The 25,690-nt window shown below is 59.0% G+C and overlaps 3 protein-coding genes across 15 annotated transcripts in view; 1 reads left to right on the top strand and 2 right to left on the bottom strand.

Annotated features, from left to right (window-relative positions):
- Positions 1-5,643, top strand: part of ANKS3 (ankyrin repeat and sterile alpha motif domain containing 3) — a 29,168-nt gene extending 23,525 nt beyond the window's left edge. For 4 of the 6 annotated variants that reach the window (XM_082429005.1, XM_082429006.1, XM_082429007.1 and 1 more), the window contains 9 exons: positions 92-201; positions 473-640; positions 2,784-2,908; positions 3,374-3,515; positions 3,876-4,048; positions 4,359-4,444; positions 4,908-4,991; positions 5,097-5,187; positions 5,289-5,643. In XM_082429005.1, coding sequence (XP_082285131.1) covers positions 92-201; positions 473-640; positions 2,784-2,908; positions 3,374-3,515; positions 3,876-4,048; positions 4,359-4,444; positions 4,908-4,991; positions 5,097-5,176 — 968 coding nt within the window. In that variant the 3' untranslated portion in view covers positions 5,177-5,187; positions 5,289-5,643. Of the gene's footprint in view, positions 1-91; positions 202-472; positions 641-2,783; positions 2,909-3,373; positions 3,516-3,875; positions 4,049-4,358; positions 4,445-4,907; positions 5,188-5,288 lie in introns of all 6 variants that reach the window. The other 2 variants (XM_082429003.1, XM_082429004.1) reach the window with 1 other exon arrangement.
- Positions 5,644-5,863: 220 nt separating this feature from the next.
- NUDT16L1 (nudix hydrolase 16 like 1) lies at positions 5,864-11,127 on the bottom strand. 4 transcript variants are annotated; one of them, XM_082429088.1, is made up of 4 exons: positions 8,365-11,127; positions 8,024-8,284; positions 7,076-7,298; positions 5,864-6,154 (listed from the first exon to the last, which is right to left on the bottom strand). In XM_082429088.1, the coding sequence occupies exons 1-3, from the start codon at positions 8,515-8,517 to the stop codon at positions 7,077-7,079; spliced, it is 636 nt and encodes a 211-aa protein (XP_082285214.1). In that variant the 5' UTR covers positions 8,518-11,127; the 3' UTR covers positions 5,864-6,154; position 7,076. The 4 variants fall into 4 exon arrangements, with proteins under 4 accessions (XP_082285214.1, XP_082285215.1, XP_082285217.1 ...); XM_082429089.1 differs by having other exon boundaries at positions 5,864-6,149; XM_082429091.1 differs by lacking the exon at positions 8,024-8,284.
- A 135-nt stretch (positions 11,128-11,262) lies between these two features.
- MGRN1 (mahogunin ring finger 1) overlaps positions 11,263-25,690 on the bottom strand; it is a 66,253-nt gene continuing 51,825 nt past the window's right edge. For 3 of the 5 annotated variants that reach the window (XM_082429047.1, XM_082429044.1, XM_082429048.1), the window contains 7 exons: positions 23,116-23,225; positions 20,710-20,775; positions 19,041-19,267; positions 18,380-18,479; positions 18,007-18,052; positions 16,505-16,603; positions 11,263-12,825 (listed from right to left, as the gene is read on the bottom strand). In XM_082429047.1, the coding sequence (XP_082285173.1) occupies positions 12,713-12,825; positions 16,505-16,603; positions 18,007-18,052; positions 18,380-18,479; positions 19,041-19,267; positions 20,710-20,775; positions 23,116-23,225 (761 nt within the window). In that variant the 3' untranslated portion in view covers positions 11,263-12,712. Of the gene's footprint in view, positions 12,826-14,324; positions 14,370-16,504; positions 16,604-18,006; positions 18,053-18,379; positions 18,480-19,040; positions 19,268-20,709; positions 20,776-23,115; positions 23,226-25,690 lie in introns of all 5 variants that reach the window. The other 2 variants (XM_082429046.1, XM_082429045.1) reach the window with 2 other exon arrangements.

Here is a 25,690-nt window from a genome sequence, read left to right as displayed (position 1 = left end):
CGCTGTGGCTGAAGCCGCTCGGGGACAGGGCTCTGGGGAGTCGCCACGGGCGAGGCCTGTGGTCAGGCGTCCTCGTCTTCGCCATTGTCAGAAGAGCACGCCTTCTGTGCCCGCCTTGGGGCCGCGCGGAGCAGCAGCAGCAGTGAGGGCCTGGCCCGGGCCCCGGAACTCAGCAGCGAGGCCTCCCTGGAGAGCAACGAGGTGACCCTCCCCCCCGCCCCCGCCCCCGGCGTCGCGGGGGCTGCCTAGCCGTTCACTTTAGGGGAGCGTGTCCATGCAGGGCCGCGCGGGCCGCCCCCGGGGAGGCCTCTGGCAGGCGGGGCAGTTTCGGGAAGTTTCAGGCCTTCCCCACCGTGAGGGGAGCGTGCAGATGAAGCCGCATACACTGGCGGTGGGGCAGGGAGCAGAGCCTGGATGCAGCACGTCAGCTGCCGGCCCCGCAGTTGCTTTAAACACACACCTCTCACCACAGGATTCGGATCATGCGCGGAAAAGCTCGGTTCGCAAACAAACTAAAAGCTACGTGAAGACCAAGAATCGTTACAGCAGCAGCGACAGCCAGTGGCCTCCTGGCACCGGGACTTCCTGTGCCCCAGGATTGATCCCCCAGACTGACAGGTCCCCCTACTCAGGACCCCAGGTAAGACCATGGGGCTTCTCGTGATTTGTGAGGCATTTATTTGTACTTCCCATGGGGCCGGCACTGTTGAGAGAAAAGAGTGGGATGGTTTTCTCCACACGACCTAGAAAGCTGCTCGGGCTGAGAGGATTCCTAATGGTGAGAGGAGCCAGTTGCCGGGCCTCTGTTCATCCCTTTCCATGGAGGGATCCGTCTCTCCCCCTGGTTTCCATGCTCAGCTCAGCCTCCCTGAGCCTGGGGAGGAGAAACACAGGACCAGCATCACAGAGCTGCTTTCAGGCGACAGTGACAAGCTGCATGGGAAGCAGAGGCAAAGTGGCACTTAGTCGGGACTTAATGAGAACTTAATTGCTGCCTTTCTCATCGTGGCTGCTCTGACTGAGCAGTTTGTCCAGGATTACAGGTGTAGCAGCAGCGCCACTGCCTAGTGTGTTCTCCCACCCTCTGTGGGCATAAGTGGTACGAAGGTGGAAGAGAAGTCAGTATTTGCCATTTATTAAAGTCACAGCTCTGCTCTTCACTAAAAGCCTGTAATTTTGCTGGTTTCTCCTTGCAGCCCCTTTGGGGAGCTCTCTCCAGCGCCTGTGTTCCCAGGCTCGGTGAGCAGCTGACCTCTTGATACCTTAAACACATGCCGATTGGAGCCTTTAAATCAGCTTCTTTAAATATGTTCCAAGATTTGGTGTATATGCTTGGCAGAGGAGCCGGTGGGGCGAAGCTACCTGCTTCTGGGTCGGGGTTTCCTATGTAGCAGAGCAGCTCCGTCACTGCCACCTCCTGAAAGTCAGCCCTTGACACAGGGTTTGTAAAACAGAAACGAAAAAAAGAATAAAATATGTTCCAAGAGCTAAAGGAAACCATGTCTAAATACGGAATATCAATAAAGTGATAGAAATAAAAATGAACCAAATAGAAATTCTGGAACTGAAAGTACAATAACTGAGATGAAAATTTCACTAGAGGGGCTCAACAGCAGGTTTGAGCACACAGAAGAAAGAACCAGAAAACTTAACATAGATCACTTGAGGTTATCCAATCCGATAAAGAAGAATGAGGAAAAATGAACAGAAACCTGTGAGACACCGGCAAGTGTAACAGCGTGCACGTAATGGTGTTCCTGGGGAGGAGGGAGGGAAAAGTAGAAAAAATGTTTTAAAATAGCCAAATCTTATCAGGGGACATGAAAAGACTGCCGTCCACTGCACAGTCCGTGGGGCCAAGGCAGAAGAAATCCTGGAGAAACGTCTAAAGGTGCGAGAATGCAAGTTAAGAAAAAATAATCTCTCAGATACTGGAAATTTTGGTTTGGGGATCCAAGAACACGTCGATCTGGGGATCAAACACCAGGCATTGGTACCTACAGCCTGGACCTCTACGTGGTGCTGGGGAGGCCAGGTTTCAGCATCGCAGACAAGAAGTGCAGGGCAGGCTGCATCGTGGTCAAACACAGAATTAGCAAAGAGGAGGCCCTGCACTGGTCCCATGGGATCATCCTTCCTGGCAAATAAATTCCCATTTCTATCCAAATGGCCAAAAAAAAAAAAAGTTTTCAGTGAAAAAAAAAAAAAAGCCAAATCTTCTCAGATTTGATCAGAAAATGAATCTGCACATCCAAGAAGCTGAATGAGTTGGTTAAATTCACAGCCACACCTGGACACATCACAATCAGAGTGTCACTAAACAAAGAATCTTGGAGCAAGAGACAAGTGGCTCAGCACATACAAGGGGATCTCCAGACGATTAACAGCGTATTTCTCATCAGAAACCACAGGGACCAGAAGACATGGGACGACATGTTAACCAACAGTGCGACGTCCGGCCAAGACTGTCCCCCAGAGTGAAGGAGAAATGAAGAGAGTCCCGGGTCAGCAGAGACCGAGAGGAGCTGCTGCCGCAGACCTGCCACAGGGTGTGCTTCCTGCTGCAGTGAAGACAGTGGTCCAGAGACGCCCTGCCTGCCCTGTCTGAGGACACACAGGGGGCAGCCCAGGCTCTCTGCCGAACTTGGGAGTCAGCAGAGCTCAGGACAGGCCAGGTGCTCAGCAGGAGAAAGGCAGCTCTGTGTGCAGCACGGGGCTTTTCCTGCCCCCACGTCTTCGTGGCCTGCCTGTCCTCTGACCTGCCCTGGCTCCTCACCCTCTAGGACCTCGCCACGCTGCTGGAGCAGATCGGCTGCCTCAAATACCTGCAGGTGTTTGAGGAGCAGGACGTGGACCTCCGCATCTTTCTGACCCTCACTGAGAGCGACCTGAAGGAAATCGGCATCACGTGAGTCCCAGGGCCTCTGTGGCCACGATGCCCAGGAACCAGCTGAGGTGCAGCTCCCAGCATTTGGGTGGAGAGCCTCCCTGTCCAGTGGCTGGCTTTCTCCCTTCTGTCAGCTGTCCACTCCTGCAGCTGCTCCCAGCCCAGGTGCAGGCAGCCTGGGTCCCGAGGCCCCGAGCTGGCCCAGCGGACACTGCTGTGCTCAGGGCACCTTGACATTTTCCACTGTCCACCTTTGAGAGCATCCCTAGCAGGCCCAGCTCCCTGTCCAGTGAAAGCAGCAGCCAGGCAGGGTGGGAAGGTCACGACTCCTTACGACGCTGTCTGTCTTCTGTCCCAGGATCCTGGGGGCTCCTCTCCCCCTTCAAAGCTGGGATCTTTCTAGCAGACAGTCTTGGTAGAAGGACGGCCCATGGAGCCTCCACGTAGAGCAGGTGCTGATCCGTGTCCTCTCACTCCCTGCTGTAGGTTGTTTGGGCCCAAGAGAAAGATGACCTCTGCCATCGCCCGCTGGCACAGCAGCGCCCGCCCCCCCAGTGATGCCTTGGAGCTGGCCTACGCCGACCGGCTTGAAGCCGAGATGCAGGAGCTCGCCATCCAGTTGCACAAAGTAAGTAGAGAGCTGGGGCAGGGGATGTGCAGAGAAGGACACAGCGTGGAGACAGATGCCCAGAATCAGCGGAGAGCAGCAGCCAGGGCGGGTGACAGGACAGCGAGGCCGGGAAGCATCATGGCTCGGATGCAGTGGGGCGCACAGGGGGGAGAAAGGGTGTCAGCAGCGCACACTGCAGGGCTTGCAGGAAGGGGCCCAGGCCGGGGGGGCTCCAAAGTGGAGACAGGTCCCCCCAGGCCAGGAGAGGAGGAGGCAGTCTGACGGCGGAGATGGAACCTGGGGTGGGGGAACTCTGCCCGAGTGGTCATTCCCCACCCCTGAACCGGCCTGCTGCATCTGCTGCCTCTCCCGCTGCAGCGCTGTGAGGAGGTGGAGGCCATGCGGGGCCTGGTGTCGCAGGAGCAGGAGCTGCGGGCTGTGGTGGAGAGCTGCCTCCTGGAACAGGACGGCGCCCGCAAGGACGTCCATGCACAGTTGCAGGAGGCCTGGGCCCTCGCCCGGGACGCTGCGCTCGTCCTGGACCAGCTGCGGTAAGTGGGTGTCCGAGCTGCCCCCGGGCCAGGGCCAGGCCAAGTCACTGTTTCCTCCAGATTCTTCCAAGAATGGGTCGTTTTCAGGGCCTCCTGGAGTCACCGCCACCCCAATTTCATCTGGCTGTCCCTCCTTGCAGGGCAGACCAGGCAGCAGAGGGGCCCCGTGTGGGTCTTTTCTCTGCCCGGGCCGCACAGGCACAGGCTGGCAGGGCGCACAGGGCAGAGCCCCTCCTCACACTTGGGGAGAAGGGTGTCTGCGCTCGCCTGGCCTCTCCCCTCACCAGCGACTGGTTCTCGTGTCCGGCAGAGCCTGTCAAGCTGAGCTGTCCACCCGAGTGCAGCAGGATGAATCCCCGCTCGAGGCCACGCTGGGCCCAGGCCTCCCCACAGCTGGTAAGGAGAGCAGTGTCCTGGACCCAGAACAGGTAGACAGAGGGCAGGGACGCCTCCCCAGGCTGGGTTTTCCCACTTGTCTCAGTGCGGTTATCACACTGACACCACCCCACCCCAGATCCTCTCACGTGCCCAAGCCCATGTCCTCACTGTCCCTCCAGGTGGCCTTTGGGCCATGGCTGCCTCCACTGTCCAAGACCTCAAGTGACTTCTGCAGCCCCTGGCTGGGGCCCCCCAGGGCATAGCCCAGCAGTAGGCAGGGGCCCTCACACACATTCCTGGGGCTGAGCCCTGACTGGCCGTCAGCGCTTTGCTCCACAAGTGGGAGAACACTCTGATGTAATGAGGGGGACGTATGCCACCAAAGGTTTGGGGGGCGTCCCCTGATCGCAGTGGCTCAGGACGAAGAGGCAGGGCCTGTGGGCACAGACACCCCAGGCCTACTCAGCTCTCTGCCCTACAGACTCCAAAGGCTGGCAGGCCGCCTTGCAGGCCCTGAGCCTCCCTCAGCTGTCGGGAGCCCTGGAGGATCAAGTCCGGGAGATGGGTGAGTCCAGGGGGCCGGACAGCCCACCAGCCCTCAAGGTCATCCATTCCTGTGCCCTCGAGCCCTCCAGACTGCGAAGCAGTAACTCTCTGCCCCCGTTCTTAGGACGAGTGCTGTGCTTAGTGACCCAGAGCCTGGAGAAGCTGCAAGTGCTGAACGGGAAGGAGAACTGGCGGGAGCCTTAGCCAGGGGGACGGTGAGTGTCTGTCCGCCCAGGACCTCGGCCCCGAGAGCAGGGCAGCTGTGCAGCTGAGCGAGCGCCCCCCCCCTCAGTCTTCTCTCTCTTTCCCTTCTCAGAATCTGACGTGGGGTGACTGATCCACCCTGAAGCTGTGTGCCCGGAGGACAGGAGGCCAGCGAGCGGGCAGCTGCAGTGGCCAGGGCCAGAGGATCGGGCCCCAGGAGCAGCTGGCAGACAGGACGGGGCTGTGGCCGGTGCGAGGGCAGCAAGGCCCGCACTGAGGCAAGACGAGGGTCTCTTGTCCAGACCCGGGAGTGGGGCCCAGAGCAGGCAGGGCCTTGGGGAGAGCACGTCCCCACACACCACAGGCGCCACACTGAGGTTCGCCCAGATGGGTGAGAACTGAGGCGGCGCGCCTGGGCAGCACATGTCATTTGCTGGAAAATAATAAAGTTTAAGATTGGCTGGTGAGGGGTTCAGTTCTGGTCCCACGGCCTGAGGTACTGGCTGATAAACCACAGCAAGAGGAAAGCTGTGCCAGGGCCCTCGCCCAGAGCACCATGCTCAGGGCAGGACCGACTGGGTGATCCCTGCTGCCCCATCCCTCTGTTGCCTGTAGCTAGGGCCACCTTTGCATCAGAACCCCCATGATTCTACAGAGCTACCTGGAGAGCGAAGCAGGCCCCAGAAGTAAGAGAGGAGTACAGGTGTTTTATTTACAGAGCAGAGTGTCCTTGCCCACATGTGTCAGCCACTTCATCGAGGCTCTAAGATGGGACACCCAGGCTGGGCCGGGAGCATTGCTTTCCTTACCAGGCCGGCGCTGTGGAAACTGTGAGCTTCGCTGAGGAGTCTTTCCAGACATAGGGCCATAGGAGACCGCCAGTGGTGACCTTCCTGTCCTGTGGTGGCTCTGCTGTTGTCATTGTGCACACTTGGCCAGTGCTGCCAGACTGTTTCCCGGAGGTGCCTGCAGACTGTGCTGGGAACAGAGAGAGGGAGGCTCTCAAAGGAAGAAGCAGTGGGCTCAGCCCAGGCGCCACCAGGACCACCAGGATCAGGGAGGGGCCTCACACCGTCAGTCTCAGTGAAGAAACCACCAGACCAGGCCCATGGCCCAGAGAGTCCACGGCTGGCAGTGCCACCATCAACACGGGGAGGTGGCTGGCACCCCCACCTGGGAGGGGAGGCCTGCATCAGCTCCACCTGAATGGTGCCCAGAGCCCTGCTCTTAGGCCCGGCCCCTGCCCTCAGGTCCCTGGGTGGCGGGTAAGGGGACACCCTCCTGCGTCCACCCCTAGGCCTGTAGCCAGGACCGAAGAACACACAACAGCAAAGGCATGACTTTACTGTCCTTTCTCCAGCAGCTCCCTGTACACCTGGGCCCCACGGCCCTGACTGTCTGCAGGGACAGGGACCAAGACAGAGAGAGTAAAGCTGCTTTGAAAACTCACCACAAATAAAGCTAACAACCAAAATTCATAACATAACCTATCCTGGGCTGGCCTTTCTCCAGACCCTGGGGCTGGCTCGGGGCACGACGCAGGACGGAGTCAACCCAAAGTTGGCCTCCACAAGAACAAAACTGCCACGAGAACAAAGCAACTTCTCCAGGGTTCAAGTGCATGCGCACTTACCCACTGAGGCTATCAGGCAACACCTGGGGCTCCACCAGCCCACGACACGCGCGCAGAGAGCTCGTTTCAGAGTGGGTGTACCCAGGCCACCACCCAGTAACTGCTAGGGGCAGTGGAGATGACGAGGTGCCCCCCCCCCCCCAGAATGGGTCAAGCACAGAACATGCTAGAAGACACACTCCCACACTGAGGCTGGAGGGCCCAGCCTCAGCCCACGGGCACAGAGAGCCAGGGGGAGGGCGACAGACACAAGGCACAGCAGCAACCTCAGGAGGAAGATGGGAGCAGCTTCTCTAGGGCCTTCTTCTGCTTTTCCGTGGCCGCAGCCAAAGCTTCAGCCAGCTTCTCCTCGGGCATCATGTTGAGCACCTTGAGGGCAAAGAGGAGCTGGTATTTGGCTGTGCTGATGAAAGCGTTGCTCAGGAAGTTGGGAAAGCCACCGACTCGGTCCTTCTGGGTGTACAGTGGGACGCGTACGAGCCCCAGCACCTGCATGGAGAGGAGACCGGGATTGGGACCAGGCCCCCACACGGATGGCATGGCCTTGGCAGGAGGGGCTTGTGAGCTGCTAGGCCACGGGAAGGACAGCCAGGTTGCCAAGGACATAATGGGAGACCCGGGTAGGGTTGGGTGAGGTAGAAGCCAGCCAGCTCCCTTGGTGCGATGCAGCCCCTCTCTTCCCCAAGCAAGTTTCAAGGCCATCCCCATGCACATCCCACTCTCAAGTCCCAGCCCTCATCCACTGGCAGGAAGCCTCGCAGTCCACACCCCCATGCTCCCTCTTTCACCTGGTGAATCCCAAACACCTCAAGTGCCACTCCCAGTCTTCCAGACTATAAAACCCATTAGTAGAGCCTTCATCCCCCACACCATGAACCCAGACCTACAAGATCCTCTTTTTCCTCTGCAGTTTCACACCTCCCGGAGCAGGCACCGCCCCTTCCCATCCTCCCACCGATCCCACTCCCCATTCCCAGGATTGGCAATGGCAGGCAGCAAGGCAGATGGAACACAGCCCCGAGGGAGCCCCAGCCCCGGCCCCCCTCCCACCCTAGCCGACCCCTGGTCCCTCTCCCCACCCCAAAGCTGGAGACAGCGACACCCTCCCAAACTGTCCAGGGGACCCTCAGGGGAACGTGTTACCCATCGGTGCCTTCCGCGGGGCCAGAGCCAAACCCCGGGGCGGGGGGCGGGGCCCGGACAGCGGCCCCCACCTCCAGGCCGTGATCCCGCGAGTGCACCGCGCTGATCTCCACAGCATGCAGCTGCTCCAGCGTGAGCTGCCGCGCGTACAGGTGCGCCACGACGCGGTGCGGGCCCTCGGTCAGATGCGAGCTCAAGTAGTCGGCCTCCGTGAGGCGCAGGCAGCCCAGGCCCAGGCCCAGAACCCGATTCAGTCCGTCCTCCAGCGACCAGAAGCGCCGGTCCACGAAGCCCCCGGGGAAGCCCAGCAGCCCGTCGAAGCGCATCTGCATCTGCAAGGGAGCGCCGGGTCACGGGCGCAGGTCCGAGTAGCGTCCCGTACCCGCCCGCCCGCGTCCTCCCGCGTCCTCACCAGCACCGAGAAGCGCATGGGGATGCGGCCGAAGAGTTGCCCGGGGTTTGCGGCGTACAGCATGGCGTGGCACGAGTGACTCCAGCCCGGCCCCAGACGCATCGCCTCCACCCGGCTGATTTGCTTCAGCTCAGGTACCGCCGCCGCCGACATCTTGGCACTACCCACCGCGACCCGGGCACCGCCCTTACGTGCATGCGCGGGCCCGCCCCCGCCGCGCCCGAGCAATCCGCGGACAGCCGCGCCCCTGGGTCCCGCCCCCCCGCCAATCGCTGACGCGTACCAGGTCAGAGCCCGTCACGGCTCTCCGACGCGCCGTTGCGGGGCGGAAGGGGCGGGCACAAAGGGAATGGCTGCTGGCGCCCCAGCCGTCACCCAATAGCCGCGCACCCCGAGCGGGCCCCGCCCACGGTCCTCGAAAACCACAGAGCCCAGGATGCAACGCGACAGCCGAGCTCGCAGGAGTGGAGCGCGGACTCCTGGTTCTCGGGCGCGCGGCGCTTGCGGGGTGGGGGCGGTGCTTGCGGAGTCACGGCTCAGACTGCCCGCCCCGAAGAGGGCAGGAGAAGCCCCAACGATCTCTTTGCCCTCGGCCTTCCCCCAGCGCCTGCCTGGGAGCGCCGCCCCGCGGGCTTCCCACCGCCAGCTCCAGGCCTGGCCGGCTCCAGCCTCTGGGCGCGAGGGCGCCTCCTGCCTCCCCTAGGGGGCTCAGCTGAGCCCTGGGATCAGAGGACACAACCCTCCCCTGCACGCACGCCAGCCGCATCGTTCTGCTGCCGGCTAAGCACTGGAATCCAAGGTCACTGCTGGTCTGCCTGACTAGAATAGCAGGAAAGCAGGATCTGGCAAAGCTCCAACTGCCCTCACAGTACGAGTCCACGCCCAGCAATGAACTGGGTGCATGGTGAGGAGTCCTGGGGCTCCCTAAGCCCAGCCGGCTGGGGCAGAAGTGATTTAAATCCCGGGGCAGGGAGCTTCCCAGCCCAGCGCACCAAGTACCCTGCCTGTCAGACACCATATGCCAGGTACTGTTGGAGGAAATAGGGTCTCCCCCACTTTATTCCGAGGAGGAACCTGGGGCTCAGATGAATGGGACTTGCCTGAGGGCACCCAGCAGTTTGTGAGAGCCAGGATCCCACCCAAGATTCCCACTGTCTCCTACCCAGTGTACACAACAGAAAACCGTGAAGCTTCAGCAAAAGGGGGCCTGAGTTACTTACCAGGTGTCTGTACTGGAGAAGGAAGTCGGCTAGGGCTCGGAAGCGTCAGAAACAGCATCGGAGGGAGAGTAGCGGGGCTCCCCTGGACCCTATGGTGCCACTCGCTCCACCAGCTGGCCCAAGCTCCATTTTTCTCCCACCGTGGACATGGATTTGCTGAGTGAAGGCACCACAGCCTGTGCTCACAGGATGGGTGCCATGGCACAGCCTCAGGAGAGCCATGCAGCCGAGGGCAAGTTCTGTGCCCTGAGAGGGGCTGAGAAGGAGAGGGGCAGAGGGCAGGCGAGGGTTGGCAGGATCCGCCAGAAACTCATTCACGTTGGGTCCTCGGTGGTGTTCTGTCAGATGTGGGGAGTAAGGACCCAAAGAGAGAGGCTCTCTGCCACCATGGCCCTCTGCCAGGGGTCAGGGCTCAGGTGGGGCAGCCACAGCTGGCAAGGGGAAGCCAGATTCCAGGGCAGGTAACCGTGTCTGAAGGGGAGAGATTATCAAGGGGAAGGGCCAATTCAGAGAGGACCCCACCTCCAGGCTGCAGACATTAAGAAAGGAGGTGGGTTGGTTTGGGGGCAGTGTGGAGGGAGATCCAGTGCAGCCCATGCAAGAACCCTTGTGACACTGAACGCCCTTCTCCCACACTGGGACCATGCCAGACCCAGGCACGACTGAGGGTGGCAAGCCTTCCTTGGGGCAGGGACAGGCTGCCTGAGTCAGAGGGGACCAGAGGAGGCTATTGGAACTGTGTCTACAAAGGAGCCAGGGCCCTGCTGGTGGGTGGTGGTTCAGGCAGTGCTGCAGTGGGTGTTCTGGAGCCCCAGCCTTTCCCTACGGGGAGGCTGCTCACTGGGCAGGGGAGCTCAGACCAAGCAGAGGGCCCTGGCTGGGCTCCAGCATCCTGGCAGCCAAACCTGCCCCTCCAATCCATTCCCCACATGACAGCTAGAGAAAGTTGCTCCCTTGCTTAGAAGCCCCTGACTAAAACTACCCCACAAGGTGTCTGCACCCCACACCCCCAACTCTGATGCTTCAGCCACTTGCTGGACACACTTGGTCCACTCCTGCCTCCGGGCCTTTGCACTTGCTGGGCCGCCTGCCTGGGGTGCTCTTCCGCGGAGAGCTCCTTGGCAGCCTTCAGAGCTCAGCTGAAATATCTCCTCAGAGAAGCCCTCCCCAGCCACAGGTTAAATCAACTCCATCTCGTGACCCGCTGACTCTCTTCCTAACAGTAACCAGACCTGGGAAGACTTGGATTACTTGTGTGGTGTCTCACTGACTAGAACACAGGCTCCGGGGGCCTTGCCCATTTTGTCTTCTGGCAGAACAGGCACTCAGTTCACAGCGGTGGGATGAATCAACTCGCCGAAGCAACTCGCACACCTGGAGGCTTTGGGCTCTGCCACCTGCTCAGGAGGCAGAGCCAAGTCCCAAGGGTCCCTCCTTTGCTCCAACCCAACAATCAGCACGATGATGACCAAAAGAGTAATAACAGCAGCCCTCACGCCCTCCTGGAAGTTGTAGTTCGCGGACGTCTTATACATGAGGGAACAGAGGCTGCAGCCACAAGTTGGCACCTGCACTGCTGTGAGGGCGTCAGAGCTGCCACCAGCTACTCAGCTGTCCTGCCTCCCAAGAAGCAGCCTCAGTCCTGCGGTGCTGTGCACGGAGGAAGGAGCGGGTGGGATATTGCTGCATGATTTTATTACTATAAATAGACAGTAAAAACGAACAAAAACTAGCCAATCAGAACATCAAATGGTAGCACACGCAAGTACAAGACAGGGCAGTCTGCACCCTGTCCTTCAGAGTTACTGGCACAATACCGATGGCGAGAGGCCGGGGTGCTGGCCGTGAGAGGAGAGGGCTGAGGAGAGGGACACGGCCGCCCTGCCTGTGTGTGCGTGTGTGTGTGTGCCTCGGCATGCGTGCACCCACGAGCACATGGTGGGTGGGAGGGGAGGGGAGGCAGGGAGCCAAGGGGCCGGGGCAGGCTGCCCCAAGCGTGGCCTCTGTTCACAGGCTCAACCGGAGGGAAAAGGAGTCATCCACTCCCCACTGCCCCACTCAACAGAGCCTCAGGCTGTGCAGCCGGCCGCCCCATAACCGTCCTTCCCAGGGCAGCTCCTCAGGAAGCGGGACCCTCTCTCGCTTGCCAGGAAAGTGTCTGCACCCGGGAGCTGCAGACCCACCCACTGGGCTCAAGGTCCTGCTGGGGAAGCTCTCGCCCGGGGGAACCAAGGCCAAGCGTCCCCTCTGCCTTTCTGTTACCCAGAAAGTTTATCTTTAAAAAAAGACGAGGTCACCTCAGGTGGGACCCTCATCCCCTGGCAGGTCCCCACCACAGGAGTCCCAGACAGAACAAATCAAAGAGAAACGCTAAGTGGCATCTACATGGTGAAGAGGGAGCAGAGAAGCCGCTCAGGCCCTCCCGGGGCAGGTGGGCAGCAGCGCCACCAGTCGAGTGGAGACCCCCACCTGGAGGGTCCGACGACATGGGCTAGGCCACCTCCGAGAAGGTGTGGGGCTCAGAGAAGGGCCCCTGGACACAACCGCTGTTAATGGCCAGACCCAGACCTGGCCTGACTGCCTAGCCGCCCGGGGTGTGGGGCCAAGCTTGTGGGAGGTGGTCCCGCAGGGCCGCGTAGGGAGGGGGGAAGGGTACACGCACACGGGGAGGGGACAGGCACTGTTTCCTTCACTGACTGAGACTCGGACCCCACTTCCTTTCCTCCCACAAGGCCCCCGTGACGTTTCCTGTGAAGACTGCACTCTGTTGAGTTCTCGGGCATCGACGGGCCCCCTACGGACTTGGGGGCTGGGTGAGGCCCAACCAGCCTGCGCATGGGTGATCAGCCCACAGGACGTCTGGGGGGAGCCCCAGAGCTCAGCGCCCAGGACAGAAAGCCGCCATCCTTCATCCTGTACCATTTATAAATACATTGACCGTAGAAAAAGGGGGTTGTCAGAGAGGAAGGTCAACTGTGCTCTTCAACCAAGGGTCACACGGCCCCTCGGAGCCAGTGACCACACAGGGCGTGCAGACTGGAGAGGCCAGGGGTCACGCTGGAGTCCGGGCAGCCCCTCGGCCAAGTCTGGGGAGCTGAGGGCTCCATGCTGCCAGCCTGGCTAGGCTCTCAGAGTGGGGTCAGCTCAGCGGCCCCAGGGTCAGGACTGGGGCCACCAAGTGGAGGCCGGGGGGGCCCGGTGGTGTGGAGGCTGTGGGGTGTCTCCATGGAGGTGGACCATCCTGCAGGCGGGAAACAGGGAGGAGGGTCACGTTTGGCTGAGCTGCCCCACCTCACCGCTCCCTTCGCCCGCCAGGCTCTGGGTCCCCACCAGCTGCCCCGCTGTGTGTCTGCGGCGGAGCACACAGAGGGCCTGGTGACCCCAGCCCCCGCCCTGGAACAGAAGGCAATGGGGCACCTTGGCTGCCGGCTCCCGGGTGCCCCGCCCGTGCCCGCTCTGTGCTTCCTGGGCTCTGACAGGCCACTGGATTCGGCTGGAACTCGGTCACCCCCGACGGAGGGGCGCCCAGAGCGGCCCCAGGAGCCCCTGCCTGCCCTCCTCGGAGGCTGTTCCCGCCATCCCCACGTGGCGCCTCCAGGATGCTGTGATGGCTTCCGTCCCTGGCTCAGGCCGCCCCAGGCGCTGGCGCAGGGGGAGCTGCACACCTCTCAGGGCCGTGCCCATCCACACAAGGGGCCCCGGGGCGGCTTCAACGGCAAACCCAGGAGCCCCCGCGGCCTGCGACAGACTTCGGGGACTCGGTGAGGGACAGTTTTCTTAGGAGCCGTGGCTTCACGTGGGAAGCCAGCTCTGCCACACAGCTCACAGGACAAATACAGTTCCTAGCAGCCGGGTCTGACCCGTTTCCTACTTCCGGAAGTTCTACCTAAGCGGCAACACTCAACATCTCCCACGGATGAGAATAAAAGTGTCAGGTCCTATTTCAGCAGAGAGTAAGATTCGTCAACAAGAAATGATCAAGGAAGACGAGAAAGGCCTGTGGGGGAAGGCAGTGGGTGGAGGGACCCCGCAGCCTGGGTCCAGGACGGCTGACCGGGAGGAGGGCTGCATCCCGCAAGGCCGACACAGCCTGGGCTGCAACCCCACCCACACTCGTCTGGAAACCCTGGGCCACCGAAGGCGCCAGGTTCTCTATCTCCAGACTTGCTAGCGAGGCTGCTGTCACCTGAGAGAGGGGCAGGGGCCCCAGCGCATCCCCTCCCAGTGGTGCTCGCAGAACTGTCTTCTGTAAAACGTCTGTTTGGGTCGCCCGGGGAGAGGGCACCTCCCTGTTAGGTGGGGAGACCACTTCACGCAGCCGCCTCACAGGCTGACATCAGGGCATGCTGGTGTTCCGGAAGGTTCCAGAGGTAGGTCGGGGGACAGGCTAGTTGTCAGCGATGGCAGGGTCTCAGCTAGGGCTAAGTCACTGATCCTGGGACCCTCAAGGCTGCAAGAGCCTGACTGGGCTGCCTGGTCCAGATGGGAAATCCTCTGGTTCCAAAAGCTAGCATCAGACCCCGCAGGACCACCTCTCAGGGGCACCTCTGCCTTGGTGTTTGGAGCGCTCTGGATTCTGAATCCAGGGCCCCAGAGAAGACACGGCTGCGGAAGGAGCCCGGAAAATGGGAAGGAACCCCCAGCGGAAGCAGGAGAGGGAGGGCGGCTGGGGCCCTCTCTCCGGCACCCTGCCAAGGCCGCCCTCAGAGCCCCCGCCCCGCGTGCGAAGGCGTCACGTACCAGCTTACTTCTCTAAACCACCAGAGCAGGAGCCGGGCCCCAGGGCTGCGCAGAGGAGGAGAGAGACGGAAGCTCGGTTAGCAAAGCGCTCAGAGGGACCGGCACGTTCCAGGGCAGAGGCACCGGCTTTAGGACAAGGTGCCAGGGTGGGGGTGGGATATGATGGAAACAAATGCCACACAAACCGATGTGCTGACACAAAAGAGACACATGCTGAAAACGCTTCCTGAGAAACAGCTCTGGGCCCAGTGCTAATGAAGAGGAACCCAGCCCAGGGAAGGACGCAGGTAGCCGGTGGGGGGTGGGCTGGGGGCTGGGCACAGCGGAGCCCAGGAAGGGCCCCCACCCCGCAGGGCTGCTGGGACGCCGGACATCTAGGATTTCTCCGTTTTATGGATTTGCCCCCATCTCCTTTCTTCCTGTCTACGGGATACACTAAGATTCAGTGAATCACGCTCCATCCCGCCAGAGAACGCGGTGCTGTTAAAAAGAATGGAGATCCCTGTGTGTGTGTGTGTGGTCGCATTCTTAAACACACACACTGATGTGGAAGATGTGCAGGGTCTCCGCTAAGCGAAAAAGCCCGGAGAGAACAGAGGAAGCGGCGTGGGAGTGGACGACTCAGAGGTGTGTATGTCCACGAGGACCCCTGCCTGCCCCCCAGGTACAAGCAGCCATGCTTGTGAGGAGGGGGTACAGGACACCCACGTGCAGCCTCCTCTCCGCTCTGGCCTCGAGAACCAGCCCCACCCTGCTCTCCGGTCAGGCCCCACAGCCAGCTTTTGGCCTCTGTGGCCTCTCCTCTACCACCTCCACAGCCGACTGCCTCCACCCCCAGTGTGGACCTAAAGAAGGCCCGAGACATGCGCTGGGGGGTCCAGAGAGCCAGAGGTCCCGCTCTCACCCGTGGGCTGGGCCAGCCGGCAGTGGCCTGTCCTGAGCTGCAGGCTCCTGGACGCTCCGTGGGCCACTCGAGGCGTGAGAAGTGAGGGGTGGCACTGCAGAGGCTGCGTGCACTCAGCGTGCCCTCACCCGCACCCAGGAGCCGCCTGCAGGGTCAGGACTCACTCAGGGCTCTAGGAAGCTGAGTCCCTCTCCTGACCGCCCCCCAGCCCCCGACCAGGTTTTCATCCTCATGATATACTAAGTCCTCTGGAATCCTGTGTTACTCTAAGGTCCTAGACACAGCTTTCACCCAGGGGTTCCTTTGGGTAGGCCCGTGTGTGTCAACGAACCAACTAGTGCCCGCCTTCCTCACACCTGGGGACCCGCTGTCCCCTAACCACACCCTCTGTCTGCACAGGCCGCTGCTCGTCCAGAAGCCCAGGGACAAGAGGCCCTTCCAGACCAAAGCACATCACGGTTCCCCCAATGCCCAGGTCAGGGGACCAGGCAGTGGTGGCTCCTGGGACAGGTAGGGGCGAGGAGAAGGGGCTTCCCAGCCACGAGGAAGCAGCCAGGCTCTGAGGGCAATGTGGCTTTTTATCTTGATTCCGGAAACCTCAGGTGGTGTCCCAGCAGGCCTGGGCACAAGCTTCTGAGAGACCCCAACTCCCGTCCCGTCTTTGAAGCCCAGGACTTGAACCTGAGGATCTTGACCCAGAGGAGCAGAGAGCAGAGCTAAGGCCACAGGGCCCTAGGTGGGGGCCTGGGAAGGGGTGGGAGGAGAAGCAAGACCCCTTCCTGCTGCCCTCGGGCCTCGCTGGCACCTAGTGCCCCAGCCTGTGTCCCCTGCCCTGGCCCGGACATGCTGCTTCACCCGAGACCAGGGAGCCTGTGAGCCCCAGGCCAGTGGTGGAGCCTGGTGGCCCTCGTCAGGCCTGCAGCCGGCGGGGAGGTTTCCATCTTCAGCTGCCTGGGCAGAGGCCCGGCTGCTGGGGCACCCAGCACAGCCCAGGGATGAAGGAAGATAGCAGTGGCAGTGGGACCAGATTTGCCCGCCTGGCCTTAAACAAGAAGTCTTTTCTGCCTTCCTGAGGCTGAGCTGGCTCCGGGATGAAAAGGGGCCTCAGGCATAGGCTCTGCCCCAAAGAACCAGGGGCTGCAGGGTGACTGTGTAATCCGGGCCTGGCCGTGCTTTGGGGGTCAACGGAAGGAGCGTGGGCTCAGAGCCAGGGACGGGGAAGTGGGCTTCCCCCAGGCCTGGCAGGCCCCCAGCGCCACCGGCCGAGTGCCGTTACCTGGCAGGTAGATGTCCGCAGCTGCGCTGGGCTGGCCTCGGCTGCAGGGCTCAGGGCTGCCGTCCTGCAGGACATTCTCGATAGACGGCACTCGGCTCCCTGCAGAGGAAGGGGCAGGTTGGGGACCGGCAGGCAGGAGTCTGGGACCCCAGACCCCACCCTGGGGCCCAGACCCCACCCTTGACTCCCCCTCTGCTCTCCCGGGACCCAGAGGTAGACGTCTATTTTCTTTCTCTTTCCTTTTCTCCTACCCACCAGCGTGGGGCTTTATTTTGTTTTTATTATAAAAACATCACATACCCACATTTAAAAGACAACATGGAATGGTAATAGATCTGACTGTCTCCTATCTTCCTGGACAGGCAGGTGGGCGCTCAGCCCTCTGACCCCCAGGCCCGCATCAGGGAGCTCACATGTGGGGAAACAGGGGGGTGTCCTCTCTCTCACACATCAGTTCTCAGCCCGGGACTTGCACTGTGCTTGTGGGGGCACCCCCTCAGGCAGAAGAGGGACCTGGATCCTGTGACAGGGCCTCCGGAGGGTCCCCAGTCCTGGCACATGCTATGTGCAGGCGGGAAGAAGCCACAGCCATGGAAGATGGGGAAGCTGAGGCCTGAGAGGCAGAGGGACCTGGCCCTGCACGCCGGGTAGGAAGGGACAACACCATGCTCCTGGGGGACACCTTAACCCTGGCACCATGCCCAGGCCCAAGGCCCTGCCCAGCGGCCTGCAGGCAGACATGGGTCACCCAGGGCAGCACTGGCCAGGGGCCACCCAGCAGGGAGGGGGTCACAGCGCCAGGGTGGCTGTAGGTTGCTCTGGGGGCCTTGACCACACTTTGGCCACCCCCTGGCTCTGTCATTCTCAACTAAAGGGCCTTGGGCCTCCCCCGACACCAACCCTGAGCCTCAGTCTCCTCATCTGTCTGACACGGGGAGGAATGACCAGGACTGCAGAGGAACAGCGTCTTCCCAGGCGGCAGAGAAAAGCTTGGGAGGTGTCTTATCACCTCCCGTCACCTCCCCGCTCACAGCTAGTGCCGGCAGCGGCGGCTGGGACTGGACCCCAGGGGCTGCCAAGTGCTAAACCCTCTGCTCAGGAGGGGCACCAGGCCCCTTACACAGGGAACACGCCGGGGAGGGGCCTGGCTGAGCTGCACACCCACTGGCCATCGGCTACCCCAGGCCCGGGCAAGGCCCCAGAGACCCCAGTGGGACCCTGCCCTGGAGGGAGGGGCACAGCCCAAGCCCAGGAGCATGGAGCACCGACCATGGGCAGAATGAACCAGGCGGGAAGAAAAAGGGCTGCTACCACTAAACGGACGGATGGGGAGAGAAAACCAGGAGCGGCCCAGGGCTGTCCTCCATGAGACCGTGTAGGAACCAAAGTGTGTGGTCCCAGGAGGGCAACTAACACAGCTTGGAGAAACCTCCGGAAGAGCCTGGAGGCCCCGCTTCCTGCCGGGCAGGGAGCACCAGGGCCTCAGCGAGGAGAGGGCTCACCTTGCTTTAGTGATGAAGTCTCGTCAACCTCCTCCGTTATGAAGCTCTAGGAAACAAAGGAAAAACATGCCTGGACCCTGGTGCTGACAGCTGGGCGCCGGGCTGCAGGTGGCCGGGGAGGGCACAGGGTGAGTCGGGTCCAGAACAGGCAGCGCCTTTGGGTGCGTCACACACAGCGCCTCCTACGGCCCTCGCTGGACTCCACCCAACAGCGCCCACCTGACAGATGAGGAAACGGAGGCTGGGGCAAGTCACAGCAGCCAAGGTCGCCGAGCGAGGGAGTGGTGGAGCCTGGGATCTGGGAAGCCAATAGGCAGGCAGTGGGGACGGGAGGACAAATGGCACGCCTGAGGAGGGCGGGCAGGGGCCTCACCTCGGGGGAGCTGCTCAGCGCCATCCCTGCCCCGCTCGGCGGGGGCGGGGTCTCCGAGTCATCCTCTTCGTGGATGGGGGACGACGGGGACCGCAGGGTGCTGGGGACAGAGTGGGCAGAGGACAGGGGATGAGCAACGCCAACCCCACCCAAGCCAATGCCCCAGTGGGGCCAGCAAACGTGCACTAGGTCCGGGGAGTAGGAGGCCCTCCACCTGCAGCCTGCACACGGCGCTGTTTGCAGGGGAGAGGGGAACCGCTATGGTATAGGCTTAGGGGGAGGGCTGGGCAACAGCAGGAGAGACCCACGTGTCCTTTTGTATCTTTGGAGTTGTTTTGTCACAAGTATAAGGCGCAGAGGCCGTGGGAGTTTTATAGAACCTGTGCCTTCTTTATACTTTTCTAGAAAACCAGCACACGTCTGAGCAAAGACTAAACACAGCAGGGCTGGTCGCTGGCACCTCCAAGTGTCCAAGGGACCAGGACTGACCCTTGCCCGGCCCCTGGGCATGTGGCCCTCGAAGGTCCCTTCCATCAGTGATGACGATCCTGTAATCGCCGAGCAAGGCCAGGGCTGCCTCGAGGGGCACAAACAAGGTGGATGAGGTGCACCTGGAGGGTCCCGCACACCTTCCCCAGGGGGCTGCCGGCGGTGGCCTCACCTGTCGGGGGATTTGCTCCTCAGCTTGCCCTTCTGGAGGCCGCTTTCCATGATCCGATCGATCCCAGCAAGTGGACAACTGGCCTGGGACAGGCCGTCTGAGACGCCCGAGTAGGTGATCTCTTCATAAAGGGGGGCCGAGGGGATGGCTGGGGAGGCGGCCCGAAGGCCGTTGAGCGCCTCGAGCAGGGAGATGGGCTCGTAGCCAGGCGGGATGCTGTCGGAGCTCTGCAGGGACAGGAGCAGGTGAGGGACGGGCCGGCCAGGCACCCTGCCCACTGCCCATGGCCACAAAGCCCCAGACGCCGGCCTGGCGCCCCAGGGATGCTCTGCTCTCTGACCATCTCCTGTCCACTTCACCTTCTAGGGACTCACATCCCCCTCCCTCAGAGGGGCGCCAAGAACTCCAGGGCAGCATCAGACACCCCTGCCCAGGGCGCCCTCGGCCATCAGCTGCAGCTGCAGCCCGGGACACCCAAGTGCCCCACTCGGTGCCCAGGATGGAGGAAGAGAGGGCCTTGGCCAGCCCCTACCTGGCTTTCTGCTCCTGCCTGGTGGGCGCAGAGAGTGAGAGAGGGGTTAGTGAGAGGAGGGGGCAGGAGCAGGAGGGGAGCAAAGCCATGGCAGAGGCGGGAGAAGCTGGTGGGAGCGTGTTGTCTAGGCCAGGAGGACCTGCCCGACACAGGGGCCCAGCCTAGAGACTCTCCGTGGGCCGGACGAGCAACTTCAGGGCTGATATGGGCTCCAGGGAGCCTAACGGGCACCTCCTCAGGACCAGTTTCACCCTCTCTGGGAGTAGATCCAATCAATAGGCTGAGTCTTTGCTTTAGGGTTAAAGGCAAAGGGAGATATTAGGCCTCCCAAGCCAGGGGGCTGGGCAGCCGCCTGCCCTCACTCTCGTGAACAAGGTGAAGGGCAACGCTCTCGACATGGGACTCCCGCCTGCCCGGCTGACCTGTGAGAAGCAAGGGAGCTGCCCTTCAGGGAGGTGACAGAGTGACCCTAGGGACCAGGGGGAAGCAGAGGAGCCGGGTGGGGTTCTCTGTCCTCAGCGAGCACCTCGTGGGTTCCCTGGGACCACGGTGCCTGCATTTGTCCCAAGCCACCCCTTTCCCCTTGAAACAGGGAGAAAACCTCTCTGTCTAGGCTGACCCTCAGTGACCCCAACCCTCTACCATTTTCCAAAGGGGCCCGGGGCTCAGCGGAGGCTCTAGGCAGAGGCCCGGCCCAGCCGCCACATGCTGTCTGCCCCCAGCCTGCTCCCTGAGATGCAGGAAAAACATGAGAAATACAAGTGTTGGCCCGCAGAGCAGGGATGCAGGGCGAGCAAGCATGAGGGACGTTTGCAACAAGAGCGGCAGCCTTAGTTCCGCCTCCGTCATTCCACTGCCAGCAAGAAAAAAAAGGGAAACAGGGCATCAGGAGACCACGGGCAGAAGCAGAGCTGGCGAGAAGGGGTGCCCGGGGCTTTCTGCCGACAGACCTTGAGCTTTGCTTGTTCCACAAAACTCCCTTCCTGGGCAGGGACGCCGGGACTGGGGAGAGTGGATTTGACAGATTAAATGAACAGAACACGTTAGCCTGGGGTGAAAGTGACTTCCCATTCTTGTCACTAGTGCAATAATCAGGGCACAGGGCAAAGACATAGCCACAGGGCCAAACACACTTACTGTTTCCCTTTTAGGTTTCTTGCTGGCCAGTGAGGCAGGGTGCGACTTTGATTTTTTAAAGGGACACTGTCAAGATAAAAATCATAGATTTTACCGCTGCCACCCCCCATGCGGCGCTGGAGCTGGCTGGCTGGGGTCTCCCTGGTCTGCTGGTCTCCAGGTGTGCCATGAGCCAGCGCTTCGCAAACTCTACATGCATGTAAATCGTGGGGACCTGGCCGAGCGTGGGTTCTGCCTTGGGGCCTGGGTTGGCTGCGCCTGCACATCCTTGCAGCTCTGGAAGAGCCCATCCCCGTCCGCAGCGGCCACTCACGGTCTGGGTCACCCTGAGCAGCAGGTGCTGACAGTGGCCAAGCGCTCCCCACAAGCTGGCCCGGCTGGGCACAGGGAAGGGACCCGGAGGTCCCAGCACAGCCTCACTGACTCATCACCAAGTCTAACTCCTAAAGGTGGGGCTAAAGCCCCCGAGGACTCCCACTCTGCGGTGATCTTAACAGACTCACTGGAGGAAACGCCCAATTTGGACTCTAGTACTACTTGGAAATTGCTCGTGCAGGGAACGTGGCAGAGAACAAGGGCCACTTACTTGGGACTGGAACCTCCAGAGAGGAAGGCGCTGGCCCCCTGGAGTGCGAGTTTAGCACCCAAGCCCCAGGCTTCCCTGCACTGTGGGAGGCACTTCGGCTCTCAGGACAAGAGGGATAAACATGGGAGGATCCTGCCTGACCCTCAGATGCCAGGGCAGAAACCCGGAGAGGCGACAATAAAAACCCACCACCTGAGCCCACCTCTCCGTGGAATAGCAAAGCTCCTCTCTCGGGGGCAGGAACAACTCAGTACTGTTCTTCTCTCCACCAAAAACATGGTGCTGGAGAAAGTACACACTGTTCTGAAAACAAGTCCACTGTTAAATGGTTGACGGCCTGGTTTCAGAGCCGGAAGCCCTGATGCCTACGGGCCCCACAGGCTAAACAGTGTGGCTGGCCCGGGAGAAGCAGGGTGATGGGCACCCCAACCCGAGGGGCAGCCTTGCTCCTGAGCCAGCAGCGAGACCACACCTTCAGATTTTGAAAGAGAAGCCAGAAATCTGAGTCTTAAGGAAAATTCCTAGACTTTTAAACACTGGCCCAATTTTCAGAAATGCTGGGCTGAACACATCACACCTGCTGGCCTGGGGCAGGCGCCCTCTGTGGGTATGCCAAACCAGAGGGCTTTGGCTCTTTTTCCTTTTTATTATTATTATTTTTTAAAATAAATTTATTTATTTTATTTATTTATTTTTGGCTGCGTTGGGTCTTTGTTGCTGCGTGTGGGCTTTCTCTAGTTGCGGTGAGCGGGGGCTACTCTTCATTGTGGTGCGCGGGCTTCTCATGGCAGTGGCTTCTCTTGTTGCAGAGCATGGGCTCTAGGCGCCTGGGCTTTAGGAGTTGTGGCTCGCGGGCTCTAGAGCGCAGGCTCAGTAGTTGTGGCACACAGGCTTAGCTGCTCTGCAGCATGTGGGATCTTCCCCGACCAGGGCTTGAACCCGTGTCCCCTGCATTGGCAGGCGGGTTTTTAAGCACTGTGCCACCAGGAAAGCCCTCTTTTTCCTTTTTAGAGAGTTGGCAGGGCCTCTAAGAATCACTGGATCCAAACAACCTCAATTGAGAGCCAAGAAAATAGGCTCACTGGCTGACAATGCTCAAAGCCAGCTGGGACCTAGGAGCCAGGAGCCGGGCCTACCCCCGTCCGTCCTCAGTCCTTCTGCCCCCACCTGCCCACCTCAGCGACCCGCTAAACCCCACCCTGTGTGTCTCTCCACGTCTCTTTCTGTGTCTCCCTGTCTGCCCATCTCCCAGCATCTCCCTTTTCAACCTCATCCCCATCTGTCTCTCCCTCTCTCCGTATCTGTCTCTCCATGTCTCTGCATTTCTGTGTCTCTCCCTCCCTATCTCTGTCTCTGCCCACCTCTCTCTCAAGGTCACCTTGGTGGAGCAGAGGTGACGACACCATGGCTCAGACTCAGCAAAGGGTCACCTGCATCTCAGGCTCTTGCTATTGGCAAAAGCAACGCCATCCGGTAGCCAGAGCTCACTGGGCCCAGCCTGGATCACCCCACGCATTTTCACAGCTGCCTGTTGGGGCCAGGCAGGTGAGCCAGAGGCCCAGAGGGCTGGCAGGCAGGGGTGCTGGCCAGATAATCTGGGTCCTGGCCTGGCACCGCCCTGAGGGCAGAGCCTGGGCAGCCTCCTCCAGGCCACATCTCCAGGGCCTCCTGACCTACTGGCTCCCACCAGACCAGCCCCACCAGGAGCCAGGCGCTGTCCTAACATGAAGGCGGGCCCTGCACAGTAGGCAGGGGCTTCCTCCAGGCCCCTTTTCTCTCCACCCCCACACCCTCCAATGTAGGAAGGAAGAGGCACTTACAGAATGTTCATCGTGGTCCATGCTCTGGGCCAAAACGGGGCTGAAGGAGATGGGGGACAGGGCTCCCGGCTTCTTCCTCACTGCCCGGATCTGCAGAAGGGCCCGGAAAGCTGTGGCAGAAGGACAGGGCTCATGTCAGGCAAGGGGCAGCACCACTGAGACCCTCCAAGTTTCGGGGACACTGACCACCCACCCACCCCGCAGCAATCCCAGGACAAGCCACGTTTCTGAGTCGAAGGCAGTATTTTTTTTTGACATAAGTCTCAGTAAAATTTTGAGGGGTATGTCTCCTCAGGCAAGGGAAACAAAAGCAAAAAAAAACAAATGGGACTACATCACACTAAAAAGCTTTTGCACAGCAAAAGAAACTATCAACAAAATGAAAAGTCCACCTACTGAATGGGAGAAGATATTTGCAAATAATATATCTGATAAAGGGTTAAAATCCAAAATATTCAAAGAACTCATACAATTCAACATCAAAACAAACAACCCAATTAAAAAATGGGCAGAGGGGCTTCCCTGGTGGCGCAGTGGTTAAGAATTTGCCTGACAATGCAGGGGACACGGGTTCGAGCCCTGGTCCGGGAAGATCCCACATGCTGCGGAGCAACTAAGCCCATGTGCCACAACTACTGAGCCTGCACTCTAGAGCCCATGAGCCACAACTACTGAAGCCCGCATACCTAGAGCCCGTGCTCCACAACAAGAGAAGCCACTGCAATGAGAAGCCCGAGCACGGCAATGAAGAGTAGCCCCCGCTCGCCGCAACTAGAGAAAAGCGTGCGCGCAGCAACAAAGACCCAACACAGCCATAAATAAATAAATAAATTTATATTAAAAAACAGATATATGCACCCCTATGTTCTCTGCAGCATTATTTACAATAGCTAAGACACGGAATCAACCAAAGTGCCCATGAATAGACAGATGGATAATAAAGATGTGGTGTATATACAACAGACTATTATTGTATATACACCATAAAAAAAGAATAAAATCTTGTCATTTGCAACAACATGGATGGACCTAGAGAGTATTATGCTAAATGAAATAAGTCAGATAAAGACAAATACTATATGATTTCACGTACATGTGGAATCTAAAAAACAAAATAAATGAATAAACATAACAAAACAGAAACAAGAGTTATAGATACAGAGAACAAACATCTGGCTACCAGATGAGAGTGGGTGGGGAGAGGAAAGAAATAGGTGAGGGAGATGAAGAGGTACAAACTTCCAGTTGCAAAATAAATGTCATGGGTATGAAATGTACAGTGTGGGGAAATATAGTCAATAACTATGTAATATCTTTGTATGGTAACAGACCATAACTAGACTTACTGTCATGATCATTTTGAAATGTACAGAAAATAATTATTATGTTGTATAACAGGAACTAACACAGTGTTGTAGGTCAGTTACACTTCAAAAACAAACATACAGGGGCTTCCCTGGTGGCGCAGTGGTTGGGAATCTGCCTGCCAATGCAGGGGACACGGGTTCGAGCCCTGGTCTGGGAAGATCCCACATGCCGCAGAGCGACTGGGCCCGTGAGCCACAATTACTGAGCCTGCGCGTCTGGAGCCTGTGCTCCGCAACAGGAGAGGCCGCGACAGTGAGAGGCCCGCGCACGGCGATGAAGAGTGGCCCCCGCTTGCCGCAACTAGAGAAAGCCCTCGCACAGAAAAGAAGACCCAACACAGCCAAAATAAATAAATAAATAAATAAATAAATTTAAAAAAAACAAAACAAAAAAACCCCAAACATACACACACATAGAAAGAGAGATCAGATTTGTGGTCACCAGAGGTGGGGATGGGGGAGGGGGAATTAGATGAAGGCCGTCAAAAGGTACAAACTTCAAGTTACAAAATAAATAAGTACCAGGGATGTAACGTACAACATGATAAATATAATTAACATTGCTGTGTGTTATACCTAAAAGTTGTTAAGGGAGAAAACTCTAAGAGTTCTCATCACACACACAAAAATTTTTAAAAATTTCTTTAATTTCTATCATTTCTTTATATCAGATGATGGATGTTCACTAAACTTATTGTGATATTCATTTCGTGATGTATGTAAGTCAAATCATTATGTTGTACATCTTAAACTTATACAGTTCTGTATGTCAATTATATCTCAATAAAACTAGAAGAAATAAAAAATTTAAAAATAAGGTTAAAGGGGAAAAAAAAAAGAACAGAAAGAACATGAATAGATTTCTCCCGGTAGTAAGGCAGAAGCTCAAAGGAAGCACGACACATTCTTGGAATCAAATAGTAAGAATGATTTCCTGAAGACAGTAATTCTCAGATACAAGGAATTTTATTCAGTCAAATATAGCTGGTGAAATAGATAACCATAATTCTAGTTTTCAAATGCATAAAGAATTTGTTTTTTGAAAGTAAGCTGGTTGTGAAGTAATAGCCCATGAGATATTAGAGTATTAACTTGGCAAGATGGCGGAAGAGTAAGACGCAGAGATCACCTTCCTTCCCACAGATACATTAGAAATACATCTACACGCGGAACTGCTCCTACAGAACACCCACTGAACACTGGCAGAA

The sequence above is a fragment of the Balaenoptera physalus genome (assembly GCF_965194825.1).
Source record: "Balaenoptera physalus genome assembly, chromosome: 16".
NCBI classification, from domain to species: domain Eukaryota; kingdom Metazoa; phylum Chordata; class Mammalia; order Artiodactyla; family Balaenopteridae; genus Balaenoptera; species Balaenoptera physalus.
This window is presented reverse-complemented; position numbering and strand designations above follow the sequence as displayed.